Source organism: Typopeltis vanoorti, chromosome 2, assembly GCF_054136105.1.
Source record: "Typopeltis vanoorti isolate ZY-2024b chromosome 2, IOZ_Tvanoo_1.0, whole genome shotgun sequence".
In the NCBI taxonomy this organism is placed as follows: Eukaryota; Metazoa; Arthropoda; class Arachnida; order Uropygi; family Thelyphonidae; genus Typopeltis; species Typopeltis vanoorti.
The window spans coordinates 21962749-21990707 of NC_143550.1; the positions used below are offsets into that span (position 1 = coordinate 21962749).

Genomic DNA, 27959 nt, shown 5'->3' on the forward strand with positions numbered 1-27959 from the left:
CGAGTAGTAGTCTTCAGATTATCTAATCTTTGGGCCTCTGACAGTTGTTAAAACATCTTATATCTGGGTTCTTAAAGCTAACATATTCTTAAGTTATAAAGATTTTGGATCAGTAGTTCCCAGAATTTTATAATTATTATTATCATCTCGAACCCAGTTTAGAATTTGAGTTATTTCTTAGAACTTATGTTTTTAAAACACTCGCATATTCTTTATTTACTTAAGTTCAGAGATCATCTGGTATCATAGATCGGCCAGAAGATGCAGTATCCTCTAAACATTAAAATTGAAATGTAAAATTAGTATTTATTGTAAAGAAACTAACTGCAATAGTTTCCACATATGAATTAAGAAACTGAACTCGATTAGTATTTAGGTAGTAAACGATTTTCGTCGCCAAGTGTGAAACCACCCCCTTTTCATCCTACTTATCGAATGTCTGAAGAAGCTTTGGCGAAAAAAAATTCAGTTTCATGGTTGGTCTCTAGAATGTGTTCTTTCTATAACACTAAACATTTTACAAATTAACAAATTTCGTTGATGAAATTAACGTTTAAAAAATAAATTATTTGCTTTTTAGGTCTTGCTTCTTAGCAGACAGCTCTATTATGGTGAGAAATAAATTTGGAGCACACCCCCACGAACAGGGGCAGCGGTAAACTGATTCAAATCTCTCATGGTATTTGTTTCTTATTTGTATCTTTGGCTTAATAGATGCCCTTACTCTTAGGTATTCTTCCTATCTACAACGTATTGACACTATTTGTATCTACTTAGCACCCAACAAATCTAAAAAAGGTTTGACATTGAACATGCGCAGAAGTACCACAAAACACACTCTTTAGCCTTACTTTGACTCAAATCTAAACAACTTTCCTGATGGTTACGTAGTGTGTTCCAAACTCGGTGTAGCATTTAAAAACTAACCATTATTTCATCACGAATGATCTTGAAAGCATTTTTTTTTCTGTCTAGAATCACTTAAAACTCTGAATATAAGGTCGAAATCGTTCAGTAAACTTGACGTAATATTCATGACAAAAATGCATATGAATATAGTTGAAATATGAATGCAGTTCCATCTTATCCAAGAAGGGTTACTTAACGCACAAGAAACTACCTCTTAATGAACAGCCACAAAACTATTTCAATCCCTAAATTATCCAAGATACTTTCTGAAGAGCAAGATGTAATAAATTGTGGATTAAATACACACGACTTTATAACACAAGCTAAAAAGTTGAAATGTTATGGAAAGAAACTATTCCAAATTTGGAGCAAATAAAACATGAAATGATAGTAACTTAATTATTTCGTAAATCCCCCCCCCCTCCTCAATATATATCAATCGCTCCTTCCGAAACGAAGTTGGGGTCATCCACTGTCAGTGTGTGAGCAGCTCCATAACAGAACTCCATTAAGACATATTCACGATCGATGCCTTAATGACAACGCTGGTTCCTGGGTGGGAACAGAGGAAATGTTTACGTTTATTAATATCATTTCGGAATGATTGAAAAAAAAATGCGTCTATCAGTCGATGTGTCAGATAATACACAAAAAAAGAACGATAATAAATGAAAGATTAAAGATTTTTTCCCCATTTGATTGGGGAAGAATGCTCATAATCTACAGAGTATCAAAGATGTTGAACAATGCCACCCTTGAATGAATTGCCTACAAAATACTGACTAGATTTACGCACATGAACACTAAAATACTGAATTCAAAGAAACGCGCACTGGAAAGAAAAAAAAAAAAAAAACTGGCAAAAAGTTTTGTTCCCCCTCCCCATAATAAACGTAATTCAAATATGCACGAAGTTATGTGATAGCAGTAACTATCAATTATTTATTTCTACGTGCTGAATATCTATGATATCGAGGCACGTGCATGTTTTTACGCCAAATACAATTTGCATTTTCTGGACCTCACTGTGCTTAACTCCTTCTTCGTAAACTTTTTATATGCACATTCTTCTCTGCACGTGAATACACAAAACTCATTGCAGTACAAAATAAAAGAAAACTACTGTCGAAAGACAAGCGGTGGGATAGAATTTGTATTTATTACTGGATTAGCAGTAAAATCTTTGTTGACATGAATTTCATAGGTTCTCAATGGTGGAATATCACCACCGTGTACATGGCATATAACAATTATGGATCGCGCCGAGTTATAAGTTGATAACGATATTATTATTCACGAGTAGCCAAACAGCTGCAAGTCACACTTTGAATCGTCCCTAAAATTCTTATCATTCCAAAGAATAAACAAAATGATGCAGTCTCCTTTCCTCTGTGAGTGACTACAATGTTAACTATGTAGAGTTGTAGTCGTTAAAAAAATGAACTCTTTTCATGCAAAAAAAAATTGTAATCAGATTAACTTTTTTAACCTAAAGATTATAATAAAACATACTACTGTTTTTAGCATTCGTTTGGCCAAATAAAAAAAATACCAAACAATGCCGGTTATCAATGAAAGCTGCCTTTTTTCCATTAAAAAAGGCAGCGAGTCAAATTAAGCACAATATGCTCTCACGAGCTATCAGGCAAATAATTATCAAATCCAGACTGTCTATAAAAAATGTGCATTTCATGATAATATATCGGAATAGATTTGCGATTCGTACTACAAAAATTTCAGGGCTTTTTATTTTATTTCTTCTAAAAGAAGAAGGCAGTACTAAATGCATTTGTCATCCCATATCCAACATAGCAACTCCGATCTTTCTCATATTATACGAAGTGGTATCGAAGTTCAGTAGCAAATCAAGATGCTAAGACAGGCAAATGGAGGTTCCATTAGTATCCAGATGTTTTAATTTCTGCACTTGACGGCTAATGCAAGCACACCAGTCAGTGTACATGCATTACCGACCTACGTAAACAAAAGACATTTCTCACAAGGTTAAGAAGAAATATGTGTTAAAAAACGAGGTCAAATTTACTTTACTGCCTCATTAGAAGTCACACGAAATGTATGACTATTTATCAGTAAAAACAAACATTTATAATTTTAACTGTTTTTTTGCTGAAACAACATTAATTCTGAAGGTAGGCAAGTACAACAAAAACAGGGATATATTGTATGTGTATTTACTTGAAATTAACGAGTTTGAGAAACACGAAAAAAGGCAGATATACCATTTTAAAGATGATATAATCAAAGAATGCAAGACTGCCTTCTTGCTCCAATCGCTGGATCATACCACAGCACACAGAAAAACCATAATCGTGTCCAGTAAGAGAAACAAATAATTTCTTTATTTTTAGAATTATTATGGTTAAACTTTTTTTTTTTTTTTTTTTTTTTTTTTACACATTCCATTTTCTTTCATCCCTACGTGGAGACAACTTAGATAGGAAGACTTGCAAGATGGAATTGTCTTAAACGTTGGCTATCAAAATATTATCGCAGACACGTTTAGTCCCGCATTGCTACTCACAACCATTCTGCGTATAAACAAATAGCAAATAACGCAGCATTCAGTCATCAATTGCACTTCAACTGCTGTAGTTAGCCAACAACAAAACTCCAATTCAACCGCACTTCACCTCTAAATCAGTTAAAACGCATCTATAAGAAAGAATAAATCCATCAGGAGCATTATGAAGGGTTTATTGTTTGCAAAATGACTATCACCACGCGCTAGTTATTCAATCCATAGTTTCTCCTGCTGTTAAACTATATTTGCTTAATCAAGACATAAACAAAACGCTTTTTTTCAGATCACTAAAGTTTAAGAAATTACAAGAAAATGTTTTGTGTATGAAAATGCGAACTATTTGTTCTGTAAATTTACACATGAAAGACTATAGATGGTTTCCAAGACGCATTTATTAATAGCCAAAATGGATTCACTTCGAGAATTAGGTGGTTTAATTCTCCAGGATAGTAAACCATAAATCTAAAAAATAAAAACTCACTTTTTCAGAAGACTTCAGAATGATTTAATAAAATGTTCTGGGAATTAAACACCTTCAACCAATGTGACGTTCACTTGCACTAGAAACCTTCATGAAATACTTCAAGGCATTGAGGAACGTACAGCCAACAATCTTAAGTATATCTGAAGAAATTATTAAAAACTCTTCGTAATTTGAAGGAGATGTGGACTGAATGTTTCTCTGTATGCAGTTTTTTCTCCTTTTTCCACGTCAGTGAAGCTTTAAATAAAAATAAAATAAAAAAAGCGCACAGACGCCCCATCTGCCTCTAACTAAAGCTAGCCTAAATGGCCGACATGATTTTCATTAATATTTCTTTCTTTTTGCGAGGCCCTAATTAAGACAACTTCGTCCCCAGAGTGGTGTGTGTGAGTAAAAGGCACTGCATTCAAGAAGGGGATTTTCTACGCAAACTAATATTTCTAGAAGAAATTAACGGCAAGTTAAGTACCCCTTTTACGGCTATCTTTGTCTTTGCCGAATTATCTGTAATTCTTGGCTCAACTAAAGCGAGGGGTAAATGAGCTAACGTCTTTAATATATGCAAAACACTATTCGTTTCGGGCATGTGACTACTTAAGTACTCATGACCCGCATTTGCTTTCATCTCTCGGCAAAGGAAAACAGAAGGGGAAAAAAATAAACATTTAAGGAATGTCTCGTTAAATAATTATTTAATAAATGCGCGTAGAATCCCGTCATCTTTTTGGACTTCGCTTTCTTTCTACTCAATCTCTTTTCCGTTGTTTGTACATCGCGGATGCAATTTTAATGTCTCGCCCGATAATTAAGATCCCCATTTGATTAACTTTCATTTTCTTTATTACTGAATGACTCAAGAAATAGTACGATGCAAAAAAAAAAAAAAAAAAAAAAGCCCGAATTTAGTAACATTCGCAGTACAAATTCAGATCCTGATTTCAATCCACATTTGTGTTCCGCGTTCACTTGTTCGACAGATTATTTTAAACCCAGTGGATTTAATTGTTTAATCGCAGAGTAGCCGCGCTTTGGCATTCTAAGTTTAAAACTGGTCGGAGTTGAAATGATCGAGAGTTTCTATGGTAACGGATGAACCGAGTTCTGTCCAGTAACTGCATTCCAACAGATGTCCTTGAAATGTCGGCTAAAGCAGGTCTCTCCCCGTGCTCTTAAAACACAAAATTACGTATGAATGCCCTACAATGAAATCATACAAATCAGCAATGCTTCGATAGCCGTAGTAATATCCAAGGGAAGATCTGGCTTTTCCGTGCGAAGTGGAAAGGATGTGTTCGGTGGAGTTGTCCCTATTAGCGTCTAGTGAAGCCAATGGGAACATCTGAATGTCGGGGATTTCTTAGGAAATACATTCTTGCTAAAGTCGAACTCCTACATCAGCCATTGAGTTTAAATAATATTAGAGGATGCTTTTAGAGCTCATGCTGCTAAAATTAAACACTATTCCTATGAAAATGAATATTTGATGTCTTGTGACCTTAAATGATAAGTAATAGACGGCGTAGGAGTGGAGTACAACAAAATGAAATTTTTCTTATTGATGGACTTTTCCCATGAATATCGCAAAAGTTTCGCTTAATAAAATCACTGATTTCCAGGGTTTCTACGAGTTTTCGTTGTGCCATGCACTAGCGGCTGTTTTTCATGTCGTACCACACAATTCAGATGAAAGTTCGCTCTCGAAAGAGAGATCGTTAAACACTACACAATAAAATGACACTTTGAAATATCTCTTCGCTGGTGTTAATTGAACTGGCCAACGTTTCACCACATTACTTTCCTCAGCATTGACAATAAGATTTTAAAAAAGAAAAATAATAACGAAGTTGATCAGCGATATTTCCACTACAGGCAAGCCACAGCTTAGTAAATCTTCGTCGGATGCTCGTGTGGAAGCCACTGTCAACACAAGCCCGAATTCCATCACCCACCCGGTCTTCTAACACTTCCCTCTCAAAAGTGTTACGATGGAAAGAAGAATTCAAGGCGACAAAAGCTGCCTCGAAAATGCGGAGAAGTAAAAAGAAAAAAAAAAACGGAGAAGGAATGTGGAGTTTGAATCCTCGAGCGAATGCTCGGCATACCTTTCGACAGCGTTCCGGTCATTCCGAACACAGCTACGCAGTGACGACGGCACATTGTTCGAAAATGCGAGATACAAAATGTCAACTTTATTCTATCCCCCCCTCTTCCTCTGAAAGATACCCCCCCCTCCGTTATCAGCCGGTGGGTGGAGTATTTGCACGTGTTGCATAATTCGAACTCTGGAGTGTCGCATCCCATTTTAAGTGTGCGACTAAAGTGAGGTATTGGCTATCATCTCACCGAGATAACTGCTCGTTGCCGAGCAACACTTCAAAAAGGCAGAGAGAGAGAGAGAGAGAGAGAGAGAGAGAGAGAGAGAGAGATGAATACGACATCATTTAAGACATATGAATGTCTTAAGTCATTACCATAAGTGTAAGACTTTCTGCTTTTCCTGCTGGTCGGAGTATTTTTTGTCCATAAGCACCTTAAGAAGTGAAGACCCTTGTACTTATAATTAGGCGACTGCCTTTAATGATCGCGACTTCGAGAGGATTGATTTTTGCCACCTAATGATATGGCGTCCATCTGTCCCACAAAAGCAGTGAGAAAACTAAGTTATCCATCCTTCCTCCAACGCTTGTCGGTCAACAACATTTTGACAAGAGCAACTCTGACAGGCCGCCCCTCCTTAACGATTCGTTCCCGTCCTGTAAAAATTGGTCAGTGGTATCAATTATCCGCTTGATTACTACTTGCAGAGACAGCAATTAATATCTTTGTTATGCAACTGGTTGACGCACGTGAATGACTGGAGAGAAAATGGCTCAGTGGAAGGGCCGAGTCGAAGCCAAAATTAGCATTATAGAAGCTTCCCTCAGCTATGGCTAGCATCCGAAAGCGATACGATATTGTATTGATCATGCCATTCAGAAGCACAGCAACGCCTTCTGATAAATATCCTGTCAGAGAAATCACGCTAAGTAGCTTCCTCAAAATGATTCAGTCGCATTTTGCTGTTTATCTCCGCCAGCAGATTTTCCTTGGGCGCCTCCTCGTAAAAGGCAGAAGCAAAGCATTCACTGAGCAGATGTTGGAGTAGCCACGTTGGATATGCTACGACGAAACCACAACATTTCAGTTTTAGCTTGTCATTTTGAAGCCCCAACTCACAGTGTGGGACATTCTACAGTTCGCTATCATCTTTTGCAACAGCCCTGTGACCTTTCCTATACACTTCCTACAACGGTGTAGTTCTACATGTTTACTGGAAGTTTAGTAACTATCACAAGCTTTATTTGCATTCTCACTGTTTGCTGACGCAATCCCCTGATTTAGTTAATTCCAACTCTGCTATTATTACGTCAGTTTCGTGTATAAATCCACGTGGCTAATCCAATTGTTTCCAATATCGTTTAATCATTACTACTTCCATTTCGCTTTGTTAAGTTCCATTTCAAAACAAAGGAGAGCAAACAATTTTTCCCAAGCGAAGATTGTAACAAAAGACACGCGTGCGCACACACACAACGAGTCCTCTTTCATTATATTTTAGAGCTAGTAAAATACCCAAAAAAAGGATTTAAAAAGATAGGTAAATTAATTAAAAGATTGAATAAGAGGTGATTTCGGTGTTGAATGAAATATGTTCCCAATAATGTAAAATATAATCAACATAAATATTATCCAAAAGGCAGATGTTTCCATATTTACGTTCAAAATAAATACAAGCAAGCATTAATCGAAAAACAGGCGACTTAAGACCAAAACCCCAACCACGACGACAAGAAAACCATCCTCAATTTTGGAAGAGCGAAAGACATCAACAGTTAGACATTGTTGATGCAAACCTCCTTCTACTGTTTCAACCAAAACGATTTCACTCCATTTTTAAAGCCGATCTGACCTCCCGCCGTGCGAAGGAAGTTACTCACGCACAAACCAGCACGTGATATACGTGTATTAACATTAAACAGAACATAAATTCTGAACGTAAAAGTTTGCTGTTCACCAATGTCTACATACGACTAGTTGTGAATGTACATATTGCTGAATTAGAGTTTAATACATTGGGAAAGAGTTTTGGCAGGCTGCCATCTTGCTGGAATATTTCCTTGAATATACCCGAGTACGTCAGCCGGGAGATTTATGGCTTATTGACCTATTAATTGTGAGTAAAGGGCTTGAGAGAAAATGGTTGAGAGTTTTGATATTACTAGATACTGATATTTACTGCTCTTTAAACACTTCGGTTTTGTTATTTGAGCAGGATTCGCTCAAATAATAGTTCGGCATTTGAGCCGTAATCTCACTGCCAATAGCGTTGGTATTCTAAGAAGCAAAAGCATCTGGAAAGGATTGTCAAATTGACACTTATATGTAAAAAAGTCATTACATAGTTAAAAACTAATGCTATTTTTATGGAATTCTAAGAACAATGTTTGATACAAAGTGTAACTGCCTTTATATTCTAAGTAATTAATGTCATTTTTGTTAGTTATTTACAGTTAGCCTTCCTTTTCAGGCCAATTAGTGCAAAACTTTAGGTTAAGGGAGAGGAACAGTTAGAAGTAAACCCTGAATGCACGCACGCACATACACACTACAACCCGTGTCTTTATCAGGTAGACAATGCAGTTTGACATGACCACAAACGGGTAGCTAATATTAATAATTAATGAAGCAAGTCTAGTAGCACGACATGCGAAACTATCTCTATTATCAGAAGGCTATCTTTCGAGTTCCCATTTAGATCGCCAGTCCATCTAATCGGAGAGCCTCTGACTAGATTACATATCGGCTAACATAATGATCTTTTAAACATTATACTTTGTCTGCACACTTTGCCCTGCCTATTTAACTCTGCTTCTCGGAAGAAACTGAACTTACTGTTTTCAACACGAAAACTGCATCGCAAAAATAGAAAGAAATAATAATAATAATATAAAAAAAGAGTAGGAGAGGTGCGATCCATGACCAATTCCAGGCTAGAAGACACTGTATTTTACAATCTTAAAATCGTATTCATCCAACAGCGTGAAAGAGTGGGATAAATATAAAGATTATATCCAAATAGCAATACCTCGTAGACTGCTGTTTATCGATCCCTTAAACTATTACATTCGCTGATTTTTACTGTGAAATTTTAAAAATACATCGCTAATTATATTCGATAAAATAACAGCGAAATATTGAACTCTGATTTGACTGAGCACAGATTCGGGGAAAATAAGTAAGGCTGCTTAATCATTTTGTGATTCCCCGACTATACTTGCGTGTATGCAGCGTTATGGTGGCAGAATGAAACGTTTTCTTACTATCATGGATGCGTTTCGTTGAAGAAATAGATGATCCAAACGCTTAATTTACTCCTTCAGTATTTTTAAAGATAGCGGTCACCTAATTCACACAAAGTCTCAAAGAATCACTAAAGAAATAAGCGATGACAACATCAATGTCTTATTCAAGTATCAATGAATGTTAATATTGGGGAGAATAAAAAAATTCCATGAACACGAGGATTTTTAAAGTACTCATACGACTTTCATAGCCTCACAAGAAAGAAGAAGAAATATATGCATCTTATAATGAAACATTAAAATGTATTATTATATACAGTCATTTTCTTAAACCTTTTTCATCTAGACCCTAGCGTATACCATTTTTCTACTGCAATCCCAGCTGTTGATCAATTTTAAGGTTTAATATACCACTTATAAAATGATGAGATTCTAAGAAGTTTGCAAAGTGAAATATAACCAATCTCTCATTGCGTTGTCGTGTACAAAAAAGTGTTCTCTTACTGACAACCTTTGCTCGTGACTTTTCCTTCCAGCAAATCCTCATATCCAGGCCACGTCCTTCTCTTTAAGGACAACCTACTATTTCGGGAGTCCTAGAACCTTTAAAATTCTTCGCAATTAAGGCATCAGGCCTACACCTTTCCTCAAGCAGAACGATGACTATTTGGATTAATACAGAGCAGAGTAGAATGCTAACTTATCTTCATTTTTCTTAAAAACGCACGTTTTTTATTAACATCCGATTAATAAATTATTTTAAAAAGTGAGCCTGGCGCAAGTAACTTCCACAGCACAGCGCGCTCCCACAAAATCGTGGAAACATTGGGCGAATTTAGGCCCATCAGTGGCATACGAAACCGTTTAGAAGCATACTTGTGATCCTAGCTCACTAAGTGTCTCTTTTTTAATCAAATACTGAAAATTTTCACATTTTTCGTCCATCAATGCGAATGCAAAATCAATCCCAAAATGCTGAGATAACATGAAGTTCGAAATGCAGAGTAGAACAACAAAACAAACCAATTTGTTACGTCTTAATTTCAGCTACGGTGTGATCTGCAAGTCGCACTCCAAAAGGCATCATTCAAGCTACGGTGCAGTGAACACAAGGACACGTGTTTCGCTGTGTCCAAGAACACCTGTCAGGGTGACAAATGTTTCCACACCATTCAACCCCCTCCCCCATTCTCATTATACAAGCTCGAAATGCTGAAACACTAACAGACTAAAATGTAGCAACCGGCACGACAAAGAAATGGAAATTACAACAGGGAAAAAACACATACAAAGGAAGAGAGCGAATTATTGGAATATTAGCGAGAGAATTCTTTCGATTAAAAGATGGAAAGTTAGGAAGGCAAGAAATAACGCTGACATTATTGAAGCTAACTAGCATGGCTTCTGTCGAAGGGTGGTACAATATTGTACTGTCATGAGATCGGGTAAGTCGAATGCGCCAGAAATATTTCCTCGGGATTTGTGGGTCCATCGAGGTGATATCAATATTATTTTAGCATCTAAGAATAATTGCCGTTCCACCGGAACAGACCTGACACCGAGTCAACTGCTCCATGAGGTTTCGAACTATCCACTGCTTCTCTCTCGGCGCTCTTAAAACCTGAATAATTGATTGTATTCAGTTTCTTTCATTTCTACCCATCTGTCACACAGTATCCTCATTTTATCTACGAAAGGTTGTGGAAAAGTTAGTCGGCAATGAATACTCTCCACCCCCACCTTTTTTGTTTTTTATTATAACCAGGACTAGACATCGAAAATCTACTTACACGCCGCCTTTGTCACTGCAGATAGCCGACTGAATTCAACTTCTCTTAACGCTCAAACCACAGCGCATCGGTATTGCGAAGTGGAGAGGGGGGGGGGTGTACAAACAGATAGGGGACTGTCATTCATATTCATATGAATAATTAATTTCTATTTTTTTTCTTTTTCTTTCGCTTCGCATTCTTCGTGGGATCATCAGTGAAGGCCACGTTTGTTGACAGGGAAAAAAAATCTAAAAAAAGGTGTATTTGCTCGAAAAGAATTATGCTGGCAATTTTTATTATTCAGATGCTCAGTGGGATGGAAATGAAGATAGAAACGCCACCACTCGTACATCAGTACTTTTAATCCCTGCACGTGTGCAATAAGATGAAGAAGGCAAAGGAGTATGCAACATTCACATCCATAAAGGAATATTAGCAACTAAGAAAATGTTTGAATGTATTATGGACTCAATTCGGTCTTATCAAAGATAAAAACAAATGGCAGAGGAAGTACAGTGAAAACAAAAATTAGAGGAGCAACTCATTGTGTCAAGCATGGGGGAGGAATACCCAGTCAAAGGATATTCCTCCCCATGTCAAGAGGAGCAACGCATGGGGAGGAACTTCCAGTTACAGGCCCTGCATGTTATGACAGAGCAGCGATGTAATCATGAGAACAAAACTGAAGATAAGGAAGGAGATCTTGACACCGAATCATCACTATATTTACCCATCCCTTCTCTGAAAGATGTTCATCGTTTTTCCTTCCACTAGCCACTCAAAAAGTTCCATTAAATCACCCCTAAAATTAAAGATGTCCACCCATTTGAAAACGTTGCGCACAAACACGTAAGAAGGAGATGAAATTTAAGATCACTTACTTGAAAAAGTCGTTCCTGCAGTAGAGCTTGCCTTCCCTGGAGAAGCATTTCTCAGTCAAGTTGCATTTGCATTCGCAACACTGCACACACTTGGCATGCCACGACCGGTCCAGGACGTTCAACAAGAAACGGTCCAATATAGGGCGGTCACAACCCGCACATTGCACCATCTTCATACTGTCCGTTAGATTGAAAAACGATCCACCCAAAACGGCTTCGGTCGGTCAACGTCGCTGGTGCCGCGAAAACGTCTGAGCGTTTTCCCGTTACTTTCACACTCTACGTCGGCAGGTTCGCTTCTGTACAAAAGAGGTACGATTCACGTCAAAGTCCAACACCGCTCGAACAACCGACACTGCCGATGGATAGGCATGGAGTGCGATGATGGCAAGGTACGAACGTGAAAGAAAAAAAAAAAAAGAAACTGCGATGTGGAGTTGCCGGATTCGGACTTCGGAGATTGACTTTGCGCGCGGCTAATTCTTAGGCCTAATTAGGCCTAAAGAGGTTCATAGTTCTACCGTACGGAATTACACACGCGGTTGCTTCAGAAGAGGTAAACACACCAGCACGTTTGTCCGCCTAAGTCCAAACGCTCTGCCTCAGGAAGCATGTTCCCGCTGAGTGACCATTTCGTGCCTTTCACGGAGCGTTCATTAAGCGTTTCCACGGTTCCAAGAACAGGAAGGAAAGTGAAAATGAGAACTCGGCGATCGCAGACCGAGTTAGTAGGTCGGCAGAAGCTAGGCCGAGCCAGCCGGGTGGACCAGTAGGGCTGGGGGAGGGCTTCGGCCGGGGTCACCACAGAGCCATGCGGCGGCGGCAGCTATAGCCATCTGTCCGAGCCAGAGCCGTCACTACCCGTACAAGTACGCTCACTGCTCCGCTACATTTATTTTGCTTGTCGTGGCGTGAAGGCGGGACTTTTAGCTGTCTGTCACTGAGCTGCTACCATGGCAACACTCGAGCACGCACGAGGTTTAACGCAAAAGATGGTCCTGCGCCAACCAGCGCACGCGTTCAGTTTGTTTGGAGAATTACAGAAGAAAAGTTAGTGGAAATGTGATTTTCAAGGCAGGAAAAAAAAAATGGAAAGAAAAAAAACATTTCTTTTTAGTAAAAAAAAAAGTAGAGCTCTTCGTGCAGTTTTGGTCTCTCCTTTCACAATTACTCGCACTCACGCAGTTGGAAAAAGAGTGGACAAAGGAAGTCTAATATGATAAATTAGGTTTAGAATAAAGAAATGTGCGCTCCATCAAGTCGCCTCTCTCTCTCTCTCTCTCTCTCTCAGTCTCTTTCTTCCCCCCGCCCTCCTCAGAACAGCAACTTGAGATTTTTGTCTTAATTCTAGGCTACTCAAATCCTCATTCACTTAAGGAAGCAACATTGGGAATTAATAAAGTATGCTGAAGATGGCCAATTCCACACCACAGCTGATATCAATACCTCATCTTAATTAGCTGACCAATCTTGTTGACAACACTGCACCAGACACTGTCTACCTATATTGTTCTAACCCTATCCTGTAGCAAGAGCTCCGTCGCACCCTTTTTTCTTCTACCCGTAATCCACGAAAGAAAGATTTAAGAAAAAATTCTCCCAAACGTTTTTAAAGCCATTCCCGGACGTACTTTGATTTGAACTCCAGCAAACAATCTCTTAAAAAATAAATCATACGCAAGTTGCTGTGCATCTCATTCTGTCTTCTAAAAGATCCGTCGAAGACAGCATAACCGTGAAAATTCTTTTTTCTTTCTTTCTTTCTTTTTTTTTTTCGAAGCCCATATTTGAAAACTGCCACCCAGTTTGAATAGAAATGGAAATAGGTTTTCTCGACACTCCATCAATATATAAAAACAAAACATTTTTTTAAAAATCTTCAATATTGTAACTGTGATTTCATTAAAATAAAAATGACTGCACTTTGTATAGGAAAAAAATTTAATTCAGGAACACATTTTTTTTAAAATTCTGAAGTAAAAAAAAAATTGAAAGCAATCAAAAAAAAAGAGGTGGCTAAAAATTTTTTGTTTGTTTGTTTGGGCCGCAAAAAACTAAAGCCGGTTCTGACAAGCAAGGAAATGATCCAACACAATTATAAGGGGGGAAAAATAAAATAAAATTTCATAATCACAATCTTACCCTGCGACACCACGCATGATCACATTTCAACCTCAGTCCTTTTGGTATTTTTATTGGTTATTTTTCAATCGCCACTGCCATTATACTATAAAATGTTTATATTATAAACATAGCATAGTTTATACTCTAAACAGAGTTTATTCAACCATATCCTCTACTGAACTGCTCACTGAAAAAAATCCAAGTGATTCGATCAGATTCAAAAGAACAGAAGGCAGCATTGCCGATAATACAAAGTCCGAAGTTCATGATGACAAAGAAATATTAAGAAGAACAACACAAAGCAAGACAAATCATTAAAATGTACTCGTTAACGATAAACTCAACCAGATTGAACTCTGATTCTGTGGATCCGTTTGAATCGGGAATAAATAAACTCTGTAGCTTCTTCGCCAATTTCTATAAATAACTTAAAACATCTCTTAAATAAGTTACGCACGTTGTGAAGTTTGCTTTTGCTTCCTTTTAACACACCATCAATCAATTAATCCACTATGCAATATTGGTTAGATTTAGACTGATGCGGTTTCTCTTTAGTCTAAACTGAAGTTTGCCTGATGACAGAGAAGAAAGAGATTGATAGTCTCACTAAACTGAAGCACTCTCTTTCCTATGTTAGAAGCAGACAAATCTCGCTTGAGAGCCCTTGCAACCCCTTCCCTTCATTCAATCCCCGTCGTCTAAAATGTTTTCGTACTACTGAAAATTAGTGATTTTTAGTTGAATTAAATTTCGTACTCAACCCAATTTTTCAGACTCGCTTGCATTCTGCCATTTTAGATGTTTCCGCTTTTTCAGCGAAGCAATCGTAGAAACCTTCCTCTGTTTGAGCGTCATAAACAGTGAAAAACAGAGTAATTGGAGTGCTGATGATTTTAGAGGAGTAACAGTGTAATTTAAATGCTATATTCTCAGTACCAATACGCTTCATCAATTTTAGCGTGTAATAGGTATTTAAATACAGACGGTACTTGATTCCGAACGATTCTTGACCCTTTACAAATCGCACATCGAGTTGGCCAACATGGTTGACTGAATGGGCGGCTTCTTTGCCCTCTAATGAACAGGCAATGTGTCTCAATGCCTCCCTGAATACACAAAGGTTCTACAGAACACAATCTGCAGCTTTTCATATACGAGTATAATAAAATGTCGTTTATCGTTTCAGCATACCGCTCGTACACAGTGAAAAAAAACACACTGCGCCATTTTTTTTTTTTACCATTCCTCTAAAAAAAAAAGCTGGCGGAATTCAAAGCCACATTAAGCATAGATGCTCTTTTCCATCCATTCCTTACTCCACACAAGCCAATCGTTCCCAGTCGGCCTTGGAAATAAAGCGAACCGAACGCTGTTGGGTTTACTTAGACTATGTATTATTGAAAAGCGTAGGGGTTAAATTTCGGTCGGGGTTAACTTCCTTAATATTTCATCGGGATTTCGGAGAGAAGGATAGCAAATTCATTAATTTTAAGTACGATCGTGTGTAAACCCAACGAACTGAAATGCAGACATTGCGAAGTGTCTTCGGCTATACAAGACTTGTTATTGTAGGCTGGGAAGTGTTCCAACATCTTTCATCTAACGAACAAGACGCAAATATTTCAAACGAATTTAAGAATAATTTCCCGCTATCACTGAGTTAAACCGGTGATAGCGAACCCAATGGATAATCTCAAACATACGGAAGCTCAAAGAGATTTGATTTTTGAATGATACTGTTGCATGTTAGAGACATCGCTGTTAAGTGTTTTGTAGTTTGAGTACGAGTATTATGATTAAAATAAATAAATAAAAATAAGGAATTCAAGGCTAGAGACTGAAGAACCGTACAGGTGTGAAACAACTCCCTTCTTTATTTTTTGTGTTTAGCTTAACCGGTACTATTTTTTGGCAGCAGAAGAATGCAATGGTATTGCGAAACGATATATTAAACCGAAGAACCACTCGAGCAATTCGACAAGCGCCACTGGTCGAAGACATTCGCACAAAGTACAACAGGAAAGTAGTCGATCGTAACTTCCTCTTATGAACTTTCACAAAAATCAGCGTAAAAGATTTCCTTCTGAGATTGCTTTTGATTGGGTCTAAAATTGGAGACTAAAGATGGCCCAACTGCTAAGAAACGATTCTATAAGTCAAAACAATGATTGATAAAAATCACGGAATGAATCCTGAATAGAAAGTTACTCTGTTCCTTTAAGACTTCCATAGAAGACTTGAAATCGCAATTCCTAGTATCAAGAATATGTCATTAAATGCCCTCGTTGAAGCATTTTCATCTTCCAAATTCTGATTCAATGGATGTTAACAGAAATCTACAAGCCGTATAAAAATGAAACAGCGAAACTGTTTCAGGCTATGCGTTTAATCAAATTTAGTGTTAGAAAATGCTCAGGAATGCTACTCGTTCCCAATAAGGAAGCTAAAGACAAAAGACTTCTCTTGTTTCTAGTAGGACCGCCGGTTATGATGCCGAAAATCCTCAATGATATTCTGCATGATATTAGTGACACTGTCGCTAAATATCAACTGAGCTACGCGAGCTGTTTCTATCAAGGAATAGTCGATTATTTTTCTAGATTTATTTTCCACTCCAGAAATCCATCTCAGCAACCTCAGTGAAATTACCACTGAACTCAATTAATTTCGAATAATAATACTAGTTGAGGATTTAGAATATAAGATAGCAGCAAATGTCTCAGCATTTTTATTTTATTCCTGTCTATGAAAATCTTAGCACACAGCGTATTACCATCTAGGGTGAATACGAGTTAAATGCTCGGGAAACGCTGCTCTACAAAACAAAAATCATCTCTCCCCTAAAGATAATAAACACACATATATTCCCTGTCCACGCTGGAATTCGAACCAATAGCGTGTTGTTAGGGGAACAGATGGATGGATGCATTAACCAATTGGCACAATCTGGAAACTGCAATAATCTTCTGATGCAGAAGATGATCATATGGATGCCACTTTACAACAAATCACGGCCAAAGAATGTACCCTAATGCCTTTTTTGGTGGGGAATAAAGGTGTTTTTTTTTCGGTGCATTTTTTCCCGAAGAAGATAAAAAAAAAAACTTACTCAGATGACATTAGATGAGGTGGCTCAGGAATGGACTTTCCAACTATCCACCAATAAGAACTACTAAAATTTTTAGAAAGCTCACATACGGAGCATCAGATATTTTCTTTCCCAAAACTCTGCTTTTCTGTAAATAACTGACATAACTAACCCCAAAACAGACGAATTTGGTGGATATTACATACTTTTCGGCCAGCTTTAGCTGCCTTGGTGTAATACTAAAGTACATCGGTCTCCAAAAGCCAAGGATGGACTACATTTTTACCTGTATATGAAACAAATTTCATAACTACAGCCAAATGTGGACAAAAATTTATTACTAAGCATACTAATAAATTATATTAAATTTCAAAAAAATTTAATTACAATAAGTTTTGCAATGTACAGTGCTTACAGAAAACTCTGCGGAGAGACATTTCAGTATGGAATATGTCCACCCCGAACTGCGATGCTACTCTCACAACGTCGTACCATGCTTAGCACCAAGTGATTCAGGAGTTCTTTAAGCAAACTGGCCCATTCCTCGTTCAGAGCAAGGATAAAGCTTTGTTTGTTTTCTGGAGGGGAATGCGCCTTCCTGTCGCTTCCCGAACGAGTTCTATGGGATTGAAATCTGGGGAGCGTGTTGGCTACTCGATTCGATTAATATTCTCCGTCAGAAGTTTCTCCACTGCTCGTGTACGATGTGGTATGGCATTGTCATTCATAAAAATGAATTCTTCACCTACAGCACCACGGAGCGAACGAACATCATGTTGAAGAACTTCGTCGCAATATCGTTCACCAGTCATAGTCCCTTTTTTCAGCACTTGTAGATGGGTGCGTCCATTAAACATAATGCCTCCCCACAGTATGACCCCAGTACTGCCGCATCTATCCCGAGAAGAACATTCTCGCGATGGTAAGCAGTAACACTTTCATGGCAGATCAAGTGTCATCTAGAACAGGAGGAAAGACTAAAACGACTCTCTCATTCGTAAAGAGTACTTTGGCGTCTTGTCTAATTTTTATGGAGATAACACTACTGAAAACGTGCTCTAGGATGAGTTGTGGATGAAGGACGCAGACTACAGGCCTTCACTCCTCCCCCATCTTACCAATTAGGGTGACTTTACTGAAGTTAAATGAACTACTATGACTAAGGAATGTTATGAGGATTCTCTGATTAATCAGAAATTCGTTATTGAAAGAAGATTGCTCTTCAGTGAAGATTATTCAGTTAACAACATCGGGAAGGAGAGAATCGGTCAGTCAGTAGCCATCACTAAAAATAAAATTTAAAAAATTACTTATTCCACATGTAGCAGCAAGCAAATAAATGAAAACGGCCAAAAAATAATAATAAACTTAATGGATCGAATCAGCTATTTCAATGCCAGTATGGCAATGAGCAAGTCAACAAATGTAAAAAATAAAATATTTAAAAAATATAAAGAAATTAAAAATATGCTTCAGACGACTGAACAAAAGGTGTCCAAATGCTTGTATACTTAGCGAAGTGGACTTGACACAAAATTTATTGTGTGTGATTTTCCATAAAAATTAAAGGTACTCATAATATATGCAAATGTTTCGGCGCTGCTCTCTTGACATTGATTTAAAAGCAGAAGACAGCGAAGAGCTCAGCACCGTAATGAGTGAGATTGACCTTTCGAAGTACTTACTATCATAAGAGATGCATGTTTAAGGAATAAGAAAAGGAAAATGGTGAGGAGGAATGTTCGTGTTCAATGATCTAGTAGCGGCACTAGAGACCAAGAGGGAGGATCCGCATGACCAGGGACATTACCGCAATCTCTAATATGCCCAACCCCTATATTGCTCTCTCCAGCAAAACCAGAAAAGAAATACAAACGTTGTTAGCTTGGAGAGAGAAGCAGTCAGACACTGAGCGCTTTAAATTGGATACTAGATAAATTGCTCCGGATATGCAAATACGCCATGTTTGGTTAGTGAAGAAATTACTAGAAGGAGGGGGTAGTTGACGCACGCGATGATTGATAGGATCGTTAGTAACAGCAATACAACACAAGGCTTAAGCAAGAAGACTAAAGAATACGTTTGTGTTTGTTTCTGAAGATTGAGTAAGAAGAGAACTTTCCCCCCTCTATTAAACTCCATCAATAGCGACATCTGGTGACAAGGGATGAAGTCAAATAATTGGGGTAAATTTCATACTTAATTTGCTGTATCAGTTTTCTCTGCCATACACATTTATGCTTTTTTACAATCCTGACCGAGGCAATTTTGCGAACCGATGGCACATTTAGCACTTCATGGACTAAGAGTTGAGCCTAAACACGACAGACTTTCATTGTATACTATAAAAATATAGTATACTGCATTATAAAACCTATTAATACTGCTAACTAGGTGAGAGCACGAACCTGCAGATAATCGGCTCATGTTACTGTGAAATATTGTACAGCAGTGTCCTCAATATTTAAACTATTACCCAAAGTTCCTAAAAAGCAATTTATGACAATCCCGACATGAAACCCTATCACATATTTAGTTCTATGACGCACTAAGGGTTAGATAAACCGGAAATCCTGCCGTGGAGAAGACACCAAACCTGAAACTTTGTTTCAAGACCTCCAATAAACTGCGTGGTGGTGTCACACCTGGCGATGAAATTCACCTACAAATTTCATCGCTTGAATTTTCGAATTCTGAATTTCATTCAAGATTCGAACACGGTGTTTGATTTGCGAGAAAAAAAAAAAAAGATCGAGATTACAAAATAGAAAATACATATCAAGCAGCGGGGTAATTACTAAAGAGGTCAACTACTCGTGCAAGGCTAGAGCTGGACGTTCGTATGTTTGTTTGGATTTACGGTCGAATAAACTAAGTCCATGAGGCCCAGGTATTATGTCTGTAAATTGCGCGTATTCTTCTGGATAGTTTCCCTGTTTTGTAGGATAAACAGGCGCAGTTACCCGAAGGATAACCCCACCACCTCCGTATTGAGACAGGTTAAATCACCTTTAACCGAAAAGCGCCGATGAAGCTTCTTTGCGTCGTACACGAGATTCGAACCCAGAATGGGATGTTTCTCTCTTCGCCTTTCTCATGGTGTTTAAAAGATCAAGGTAAGTCCTGTAAGGTTCAATCGATTGCGGTTTCACTGAAACTGATGGACGAGATTCGCAACGATTATGCGTGAAAATATAGTTCAAGAGAGTAATTCCGTCAAAAGGGGGAAAGTCGTATTTTTGACGAAGCACCATTCCACATTTAAGTGGGATAAATTGGCATAATTCTCAAAATTTGGGGATTCAGTTTACCACTGAATAAATAAGAACGATATGCGCTTTGAAAACACAAAAAAGTGAGGGGAAATTATTTTTTTTTAAAAAAAGGCATTTTTTGAAATAAAACAAGCCCTTCCAGAGCTTTAGCGTATACTTTGAAAACATCTTGCGATTGATTTTCGATGTCAATTCCCCGAATATGTGGCTGGGTAATAAAAACCAATTTCTATGATTCGATTAAAAAAAAAAGATTAAAAGTTACTTAAATATCGGAGTAAAATCCAAAAAATTAAGATGTAGCTAATAGTTATCCTGAAACTACTGGAACACATTCGGCAAAACAGCTGATCTGCATGTTGGATGTGTAATGAGTTTCATCATATGGAGCTTAGTTTTTTTTTTTTTTTTTTTTTAATTCCAAGAAAAAAAATTACTCATACGCTTAATTATTTATTAGTACTCTTATCTCAATTTTTTCAATAAATATTTTAATTTAAAATCTCAACACTTTTACGGAAATTCTGTATAACGCAATATTCAAATTTACTGAACTAACCGTGTCTGATTATTTGAATCTTTCGGTAATCATGCAGAGAAACTCGTCCGTAATTAAAACGTCAACAGCGACATGAATACGGAATTTCGCTATTTTGTGAAGGAAAAGATTTTTTTAAAACCAACTCAAAATTTGCTTGCAGTTCAAGTAAGAACTTTAAACATATTCGCGTCACGAAGACTTAAGATTTGTTTATGTATAACAATCTTTAAACTGATGCAGGATAAAAATATTGGATGTAATGGAATACCAAATATTCATGCCTTTGAAGAAAGACAAGGGGTGAGCAAGCTTTTTTAAGCGTTCTTCGGGGTTAGAACCAAAGTCTTTTCCAATGAGAAAGAAGCCCCTTTTTTAACTTGTACAAAGAAGTTAAAAAAGGTGCTTCATTCATTATTATAATCTATTTGAAACCATGGTGAATTCTGTTGCGAAGTCATGGAGAACAATACCCTCAACAGTTATCGAAATCTTTGTAAAACTCTGTTCATTCTTTGGCCAAATGAGAAATGGATACAAAATACTGCTAATTAAGCACCTGTTGGTATATTCAGTAGAAAATGATTTTCACTGCCTTAATTGTATTGCCGGAAAGAGAGATAAAGTGCCGGGACAGCCAAAACCATCGTATAGGTCACATCGAACGGGGAAATGCAAGCAAGTTCGCCATCTTCTTCGTCCCAATATTTCTGGAATCACCTGAATTCGTCATTTGCGCAGAAAGGAAACTGGATTAGCATATGCTATCAACTAGCTGGATGCTGACACTTCCCCCCTCGTAGCTTTCCCCCACTCCTCGCCATACCTCCTCCATCTACAAGCCAGGTGGTTGTCGGAATTCCAGACAAGCGGTGACACTCCTTGTTTACAGAACGAAAACCTCGTGAGATAATTTATTTATTTACATTCATGATGTCCTTTAGTAAACCCTGTTATGCAGAGGAGGCTTTTTTTCCCTCTCGTGCCGACTTCATGCGTGAGTTTGAAAATCAGACGTCTTCACGGAGAATTGTACACGACAGCGCTTACAACGCTTGGCCGATGACTTAAGACTAATTGTTCGTCTCGTTATCGCAGACGGTTGGGTTTCGCTCACGTCACTGACACACGTTCAAATGCTAGGCACGGTCTGGAAAAATCGCTTTCAGGTGCTCTGAGTCTTCGTCTTAAAAATAGACTTAGAAGTTAAGACCCAGAAACACGCGGTTCCTGCAAGAGAGGGGAAAGCAAATCTCTGCCGTCTTAATAATGTCTTGGAGACCATCACGCCTAATCCCCATGTAGATTTCCTGTTCACTAAAGAGATTTTTTACCCCCTCAGCATGACGATAACCACAGTTTGTAGATTTGCACCGCAAGAAACGTACGACAGCGCACGTACTTTCTTAAACGAAGGCAGTCTAATATCGAGATCTGAGAATAAAAACAAACTACACTCACACTTTTCACGAAATTTACTGTCATCTTCAAGAATATGGAATCCCAGGGACCCAAAATAAATTACGATATTTAAAATTGAAAAGATCGTAATAATAAATTATAGAGAATAGTTTTACTTTTTTTGCGCCCCTTTAAATTAGGGAGTCCGGGAACTTGGGGACGCATAAATTCCAATGAACAGACAGCTCTTATCCAAGTTTGATATTTTAAAGGGGTCTACCACCCAACTAGGATAGGCCAGTGAAGAAAGAAAGCAGCCTCATTCTCTTGTATTTTCGTTTCCCTTCCAATATATTTTCTGGACATTTTTAACAGGAGATTTATTTTGTATCAGAGTCCGTGGTTCTCTAGGGATGTTACTAACATCGGGATGTTATTACCTTCCCCATTTTCAACGCGCAGTCTTTTCATCCACACCCCTTAAGCAGATAATTTCAAACAGTGGATGAATTAAATCAATCTCGCTTATTCCATCGTGGCTTTGCCATATTTTTGCACCCTAAATTTCTTGCCACACATCCTTTAAGAAATAGAGATCAGTAACGATGTCAACCCTCCTCTACGCTATCGTGACACAACAGTTTTTCTGATTTCTGTCAAGCTCTTTGTGGGATTTCAATCGTAACCACACGAAGTCTTTATTTTAGAAGATTTGATCATTTTCTCAGACTAAGAATAGTATCAATGTATGTGTATGTTGGTCTTCAGATACGACATTATGACAGAAATGCGTGTCATCACTTAAAGTTCTCCCTTGTTATAGTTAAAAGCATCACCTCCGTCCAAGGCTGTGAATGACTCAGTCAACAGTTGTTTCTTCATGCCCTGAATGTCTTCAAGAATTAGGGAAAGCTATTTTAATACACTTGAATTTCTGGATAAACACTGAACTCAAGTCAGATCAATGCGGTCTACGCGATAACAGTGAACGTCACCAATCATGCTAATAATAATGAGCCCCCTGGTGTTTAAATTGAGTCGCAAATTCATTTCAAAGTGAGATTCGCATTTACAGATTCTTCAGACTATCGAGAGATGATAAAAATGGTCTGAACACGGAAAGCGGATTTGTAATTACATGCAATTATTTAATGTTGCAATGTGATTATGTTTTGGGTTATTATATGTTGATTTTAGCGATCTTCCCACACGAAAGTACGAAGTTAATCTTTGTTTGCTTAATGTATTGCATAGCATGCTAATTTTAGAATTAAACGGCCCAAGTAGGGGTTTTGGTGATTTAGCATTTACAGCTTTGATGTATTTTAAATTATTCACACGAATTAAATCTTCGGTAGAACACAAGGTAGGTTTTCATTGTAAGGAATGAGTCATGTCAGTGAAACAGATTTGGCGGCAAACGATTTTCTCTATTCTGAAAAAAAAAAAAATTACTGAATGCTAACCAAAATGTTCTGCTTATTCACTAAGTAGATCTAACTCGAATGCGGTTCGACTTGAATATGCCATTTTATTCAATATAGAATTCATCTTGTCTTGGCGGATTCAAGCCTGATCGAAACAGTTCTGCTTGAGTGCTGTTGTCGACTTCTTTAATTGAGAACTGTTGTAAGATGAAGGTTTTAAAGATATAAGGTAAGAAATACTGTTATGTGAAGGAATTTATTCTGACGTGCATATACGATACACACAAGTCGGCCTTGAATCAGAGATCTTTGGTAACGATGCATTTGTTCCACCTTAGCAAGTATACCAGAATCTTAAAACAGTCACGTGTTTAATCAAGAAACAACAGCGTTTTTTCACATCACTTGTCTGCCAAGTGCTCCTTTAGTAATCCAAAGAGACGGAAATCACTCGGTTTAAGATCAGGATTGTGCAACTGGGGGATCCAGAACCGTCCATTGCAAAAAAGAAGTAACGCCCAACATAAGCCTATTTCCATGGAAATACGGTTGCTCCTCTAATCTTACCACAACATGGAGAAATCAGATCAGACTGCGTACTTTTACTTGTGACCATGTTTCCGAGTATTCTGTAATCATTGATGATATGATGTGATGCCATCTCGTGGTAATAAGAGGAAACAGATTTTGGAAATTCTTGGGTCTTAAAGCAATCAGTTGGATAATTAATGGCAATCGTAAATTCTCTAAGATGTATCTTAAAAGGGGTCGAAATATGAAAGATCTCTGAAGCAAGTCTCATATTAGTTCTGAAATATACTGAACCACATGAAGCCAAAGACATTCCCTGATGTCTTCTAGTGGCAATTTTAATCAGCAGATAACTGCTATTTAATAAAGAAATAATGTAATAAACCCTTGATTTAGAATTTCTCTTCTTTAGAATTAATCTCCAGATTTAAAACGAACTGATTAAAATTCTCTCTATCCCTTCTGCACTCATGATTGAAGGAGACTTGAAACACGTAGAATGCACTCTTCTGAAAAAAATAAAGAGGAATTCTACTCACAATTCACCAACTTAACTGAATGCGAAAGGTCTCGCATCATGTGAAGAACTCTCTGACCAAAGTGGTCCTGTCCTTGGGCAGTCCAAATCCATCCCAAACATGAAGTGCTCTGAAACATACGGCAGCTCTGCAATAACATGAATATCGTCCCACATCCTCAGTCACGTTAACGCCGTCTAAATAATCAACCAGTAGTAGGTGTTTGAGGCAGATTGGTACCGAAGTAATGAAAACCGTGAATCGACCATGTTTTTATGTTCATCAGATTCGTGTAGTGTGTGGGAGTGTTTAAATCTAGTATATTATTAATAACACAGTTAGCAAGAGAAATATTTATTTAGCAGTGACATTACAATAGACGTCTGGGCACCACTTAACATTCAAGTAAAAAACAGATAAATAATAAAAAGATACTATCCTTGATATTGGGGTACGTCAGAATTGTCGTACCTTTTATTGGAATGCATAAACTGGTATGTTGGTATTTGCATAATCAGTTTTGTGATATATATATATATATATATATATATATATATTCAAAAGATCACACTCAGAATAAGCCCACAGGTCGCACAAAATCTTCTACTGAATACAAGTAAATCTGCCTGGTTATTAGGCTTAACCGAGCAGTTAGTGGTATTGCTGAAGATGTCATAGATCTGAACTCGATTCAACTCTATTATATCGATACGTTATACTCTATAAAATCATCTAAAATTACCTCGCAGACTTCAAATTATCTAAATTAGAAGTAGTCCGCGAGGAATCCTCAATGTCAGTTGCTAAAAATTAGCCGCATGTGAAATGTGTTGCTTCGTTATAATCAAAGACTTCTGGCATTCGTACGATGTTCGACTGGACAATTCCAGCGATCCAAAGGATACATCACTCTGAGTGCAGTTTCGATGGAGTGAGTTGATACCACAGAACGTCCACAAGTTGAGATGAATGGCTCTTCATTACTCCAAGTGCACGTTTTTCCTATGCACGTGCAATGCATGTCGAAAAAAAAAAAGTGAAAGGTCTCACATGATGTTTTTAAAGTCGGAAGCTTTGTGGAATTTCATGAGATCTTTAAACGCTTTTTCACATTTGCTCGTATACTGTCTAATAGTTGCAGAAGGTCCGTTTCCTTCTCTTTTCATATGCGCCAACTCCCTTCCTCCGTCCTCCAACGCTTATTGCCTTCGGCTGACTGAATCTAAGTGTAGAGTGAGGTGTTTATTCATGTGCACATTTAACAAAAACCTAAAAATCGGTTTAATAACTACAGAAAATGATGAAAAAGCACTAAATGGAAAATATTCAGTGTAGCTATCACCTTCAGCAAAGATTTGTCAGCGTAAACTTCACTTTGCGTACTTGGTGATGTCTATGTATTTATAAAACAGAATGAATCCATATTTTGGTTTTGTCAGAGCAAGAAAACGAAAGTTTTAAATAGGAGCTTGAGCAGCCTTTGTCACGATTTAGAGGCGTAAATCTAAAGCAGCCTCGAAATTTACATTTAGTCTGTGAATGACACACTTGTATGTATCCATGACGAAATCAACTAACGACTTTCTCCCAGTTCTCCCCAAAAGGAATGGTTATTGCATAACGAATATCGTACTTAAGTACTAAAATTCCATTTCTATCACGGTAATTGGTTGAAGTGTGTTTAGATGAGTTGTAGACAGAAAACCAGGGTAATATATTATTAATTTAGACTTCAACTCGAGCTTCCTGTTTATTTATTTGCAGGACAGTAGAATATTTAGGTGAGTCCGAATTTTTTTTTTTTTTACAGTGCTTGTTCTCGCAACGTGTTTTAATATCCAGCTTTACCTTCCTCGAGGGCAAACACGTCGGTGGGTTTTTGCAAGACAAACCATACAATTCTGTTTGCATGGCCCGAGTTCATACATATGATTCATCTCGTGCACTAGCAGTGTAGAATTATTGCACTTTATCTACAGTGGGAATGGCAGATTCGCACCCGTCATACATATTTTTTTTCTACAAAGATTATTTGAAGAAAATGAATTTGAATTTTTGAATCTGAATTTGTCTACAAAGACTATTTGCATTTCGTCAACCTTTCAAAAGATGTGGATAGTGTGTTTACATGACTCTACAGCAAACGCTGATTCTTCTGTTTATTGCTTAACTAACGGAAGTTTCGTTTTGACATAAGGACCCCAATAATAATTAGAGGGAAGAAAAGCACTTCGATTAACATGGAGCAGCAGGTGCGTATCCCAACGAAGTTGCTCTACTTTCAGCAATAAAGCTCTGATTTGGTCATTGGTGCCCCCCCCTATTCAGCTTATATGAATAAACACAAACGCGTTCACTCAACTGCAAATATTCAGACAAAAACCTGAAGTTAAGAAGTCTGAAATGCAAAGTGACTCCTCTCATTTCCACAAATAGATTGAAACCTTATTGTGTACTTCAGAAGCCTGAGATGGATTGGAAAAGTTCCATGTACTATGTACTATTCTATGTATTTAATAAACACCATCAAATATTATGGTGTTTATTAACATTTACTTCCCTAGCTTAATGGGCATACAGCAGATGATCGCTAGAAATATTAAAGCAACCTGAGCAAAAGAAAAAAAAATCTCATGGCTCGAGTGACGTCATCTTCAAATACGGAAGTGATTGTTTAAAAAAATAATACTTTTTCTGTTCTGCCTGATATAATGAGTTTCGTCATTTCTACAAACAACATAGTTTATAGAAGTTTTGTCCACTTGTAGAAAAACCCGATACCAAACGTCATGAACAACACAGAGGTTTACCTTGGTAAAGAAGTTAGCTCCCTCCCCAGGAATATCTAATATTTCAGAGTTATTCACTAGATGTCGCTGGCGGTAAGTCATTATTTTATCACGTTCATTTTTTCCTACTACACCTGGTCAAAAGCGATCCATTGCAGCATTTAATGTGGAAGTCATGAAACTAGTCTCTTCCTTCCTCCCCCCCCCCCTCTAAACCTCTCCCCCACTATCCAACTCCTCAGTCATTCTTCCTGGTAAATGGCGATTCTACTGTTCTGTTCTGTGTCCTCACGTGCAACGAAAGAGACTTGACGCCGTTGTCTTGCACGCAATACAAC

General features: G+C 37.7%; 1 protein-coding gene across 1 annotated transcript in view; it reads right to left on the reverse strand.

Annotated features, from left to right (window-relative positions):
- LOC150108869 (LIM/homeobox protein Lhx1-like) overlaps positions 1-12139 on the reverse strand; it is a 190589-nt gene extending 178450 nt beyond the window's left edge. Inside the window, exon 1 of the mRNA XM_090414420.1 lies at positions 11931-12139. Within this exon, the coding sequence (XP_090270546.1) occupies positions 11931-12106 (176 nt within the window). The 5' untranslated portion in view covers positions 12107-12139. The remainder of the gene's footprint in view (positions 1-11930) is intronic.
- Between the last annotated feature and the right edge of the window lie 15820 nt (positions 12140-27959).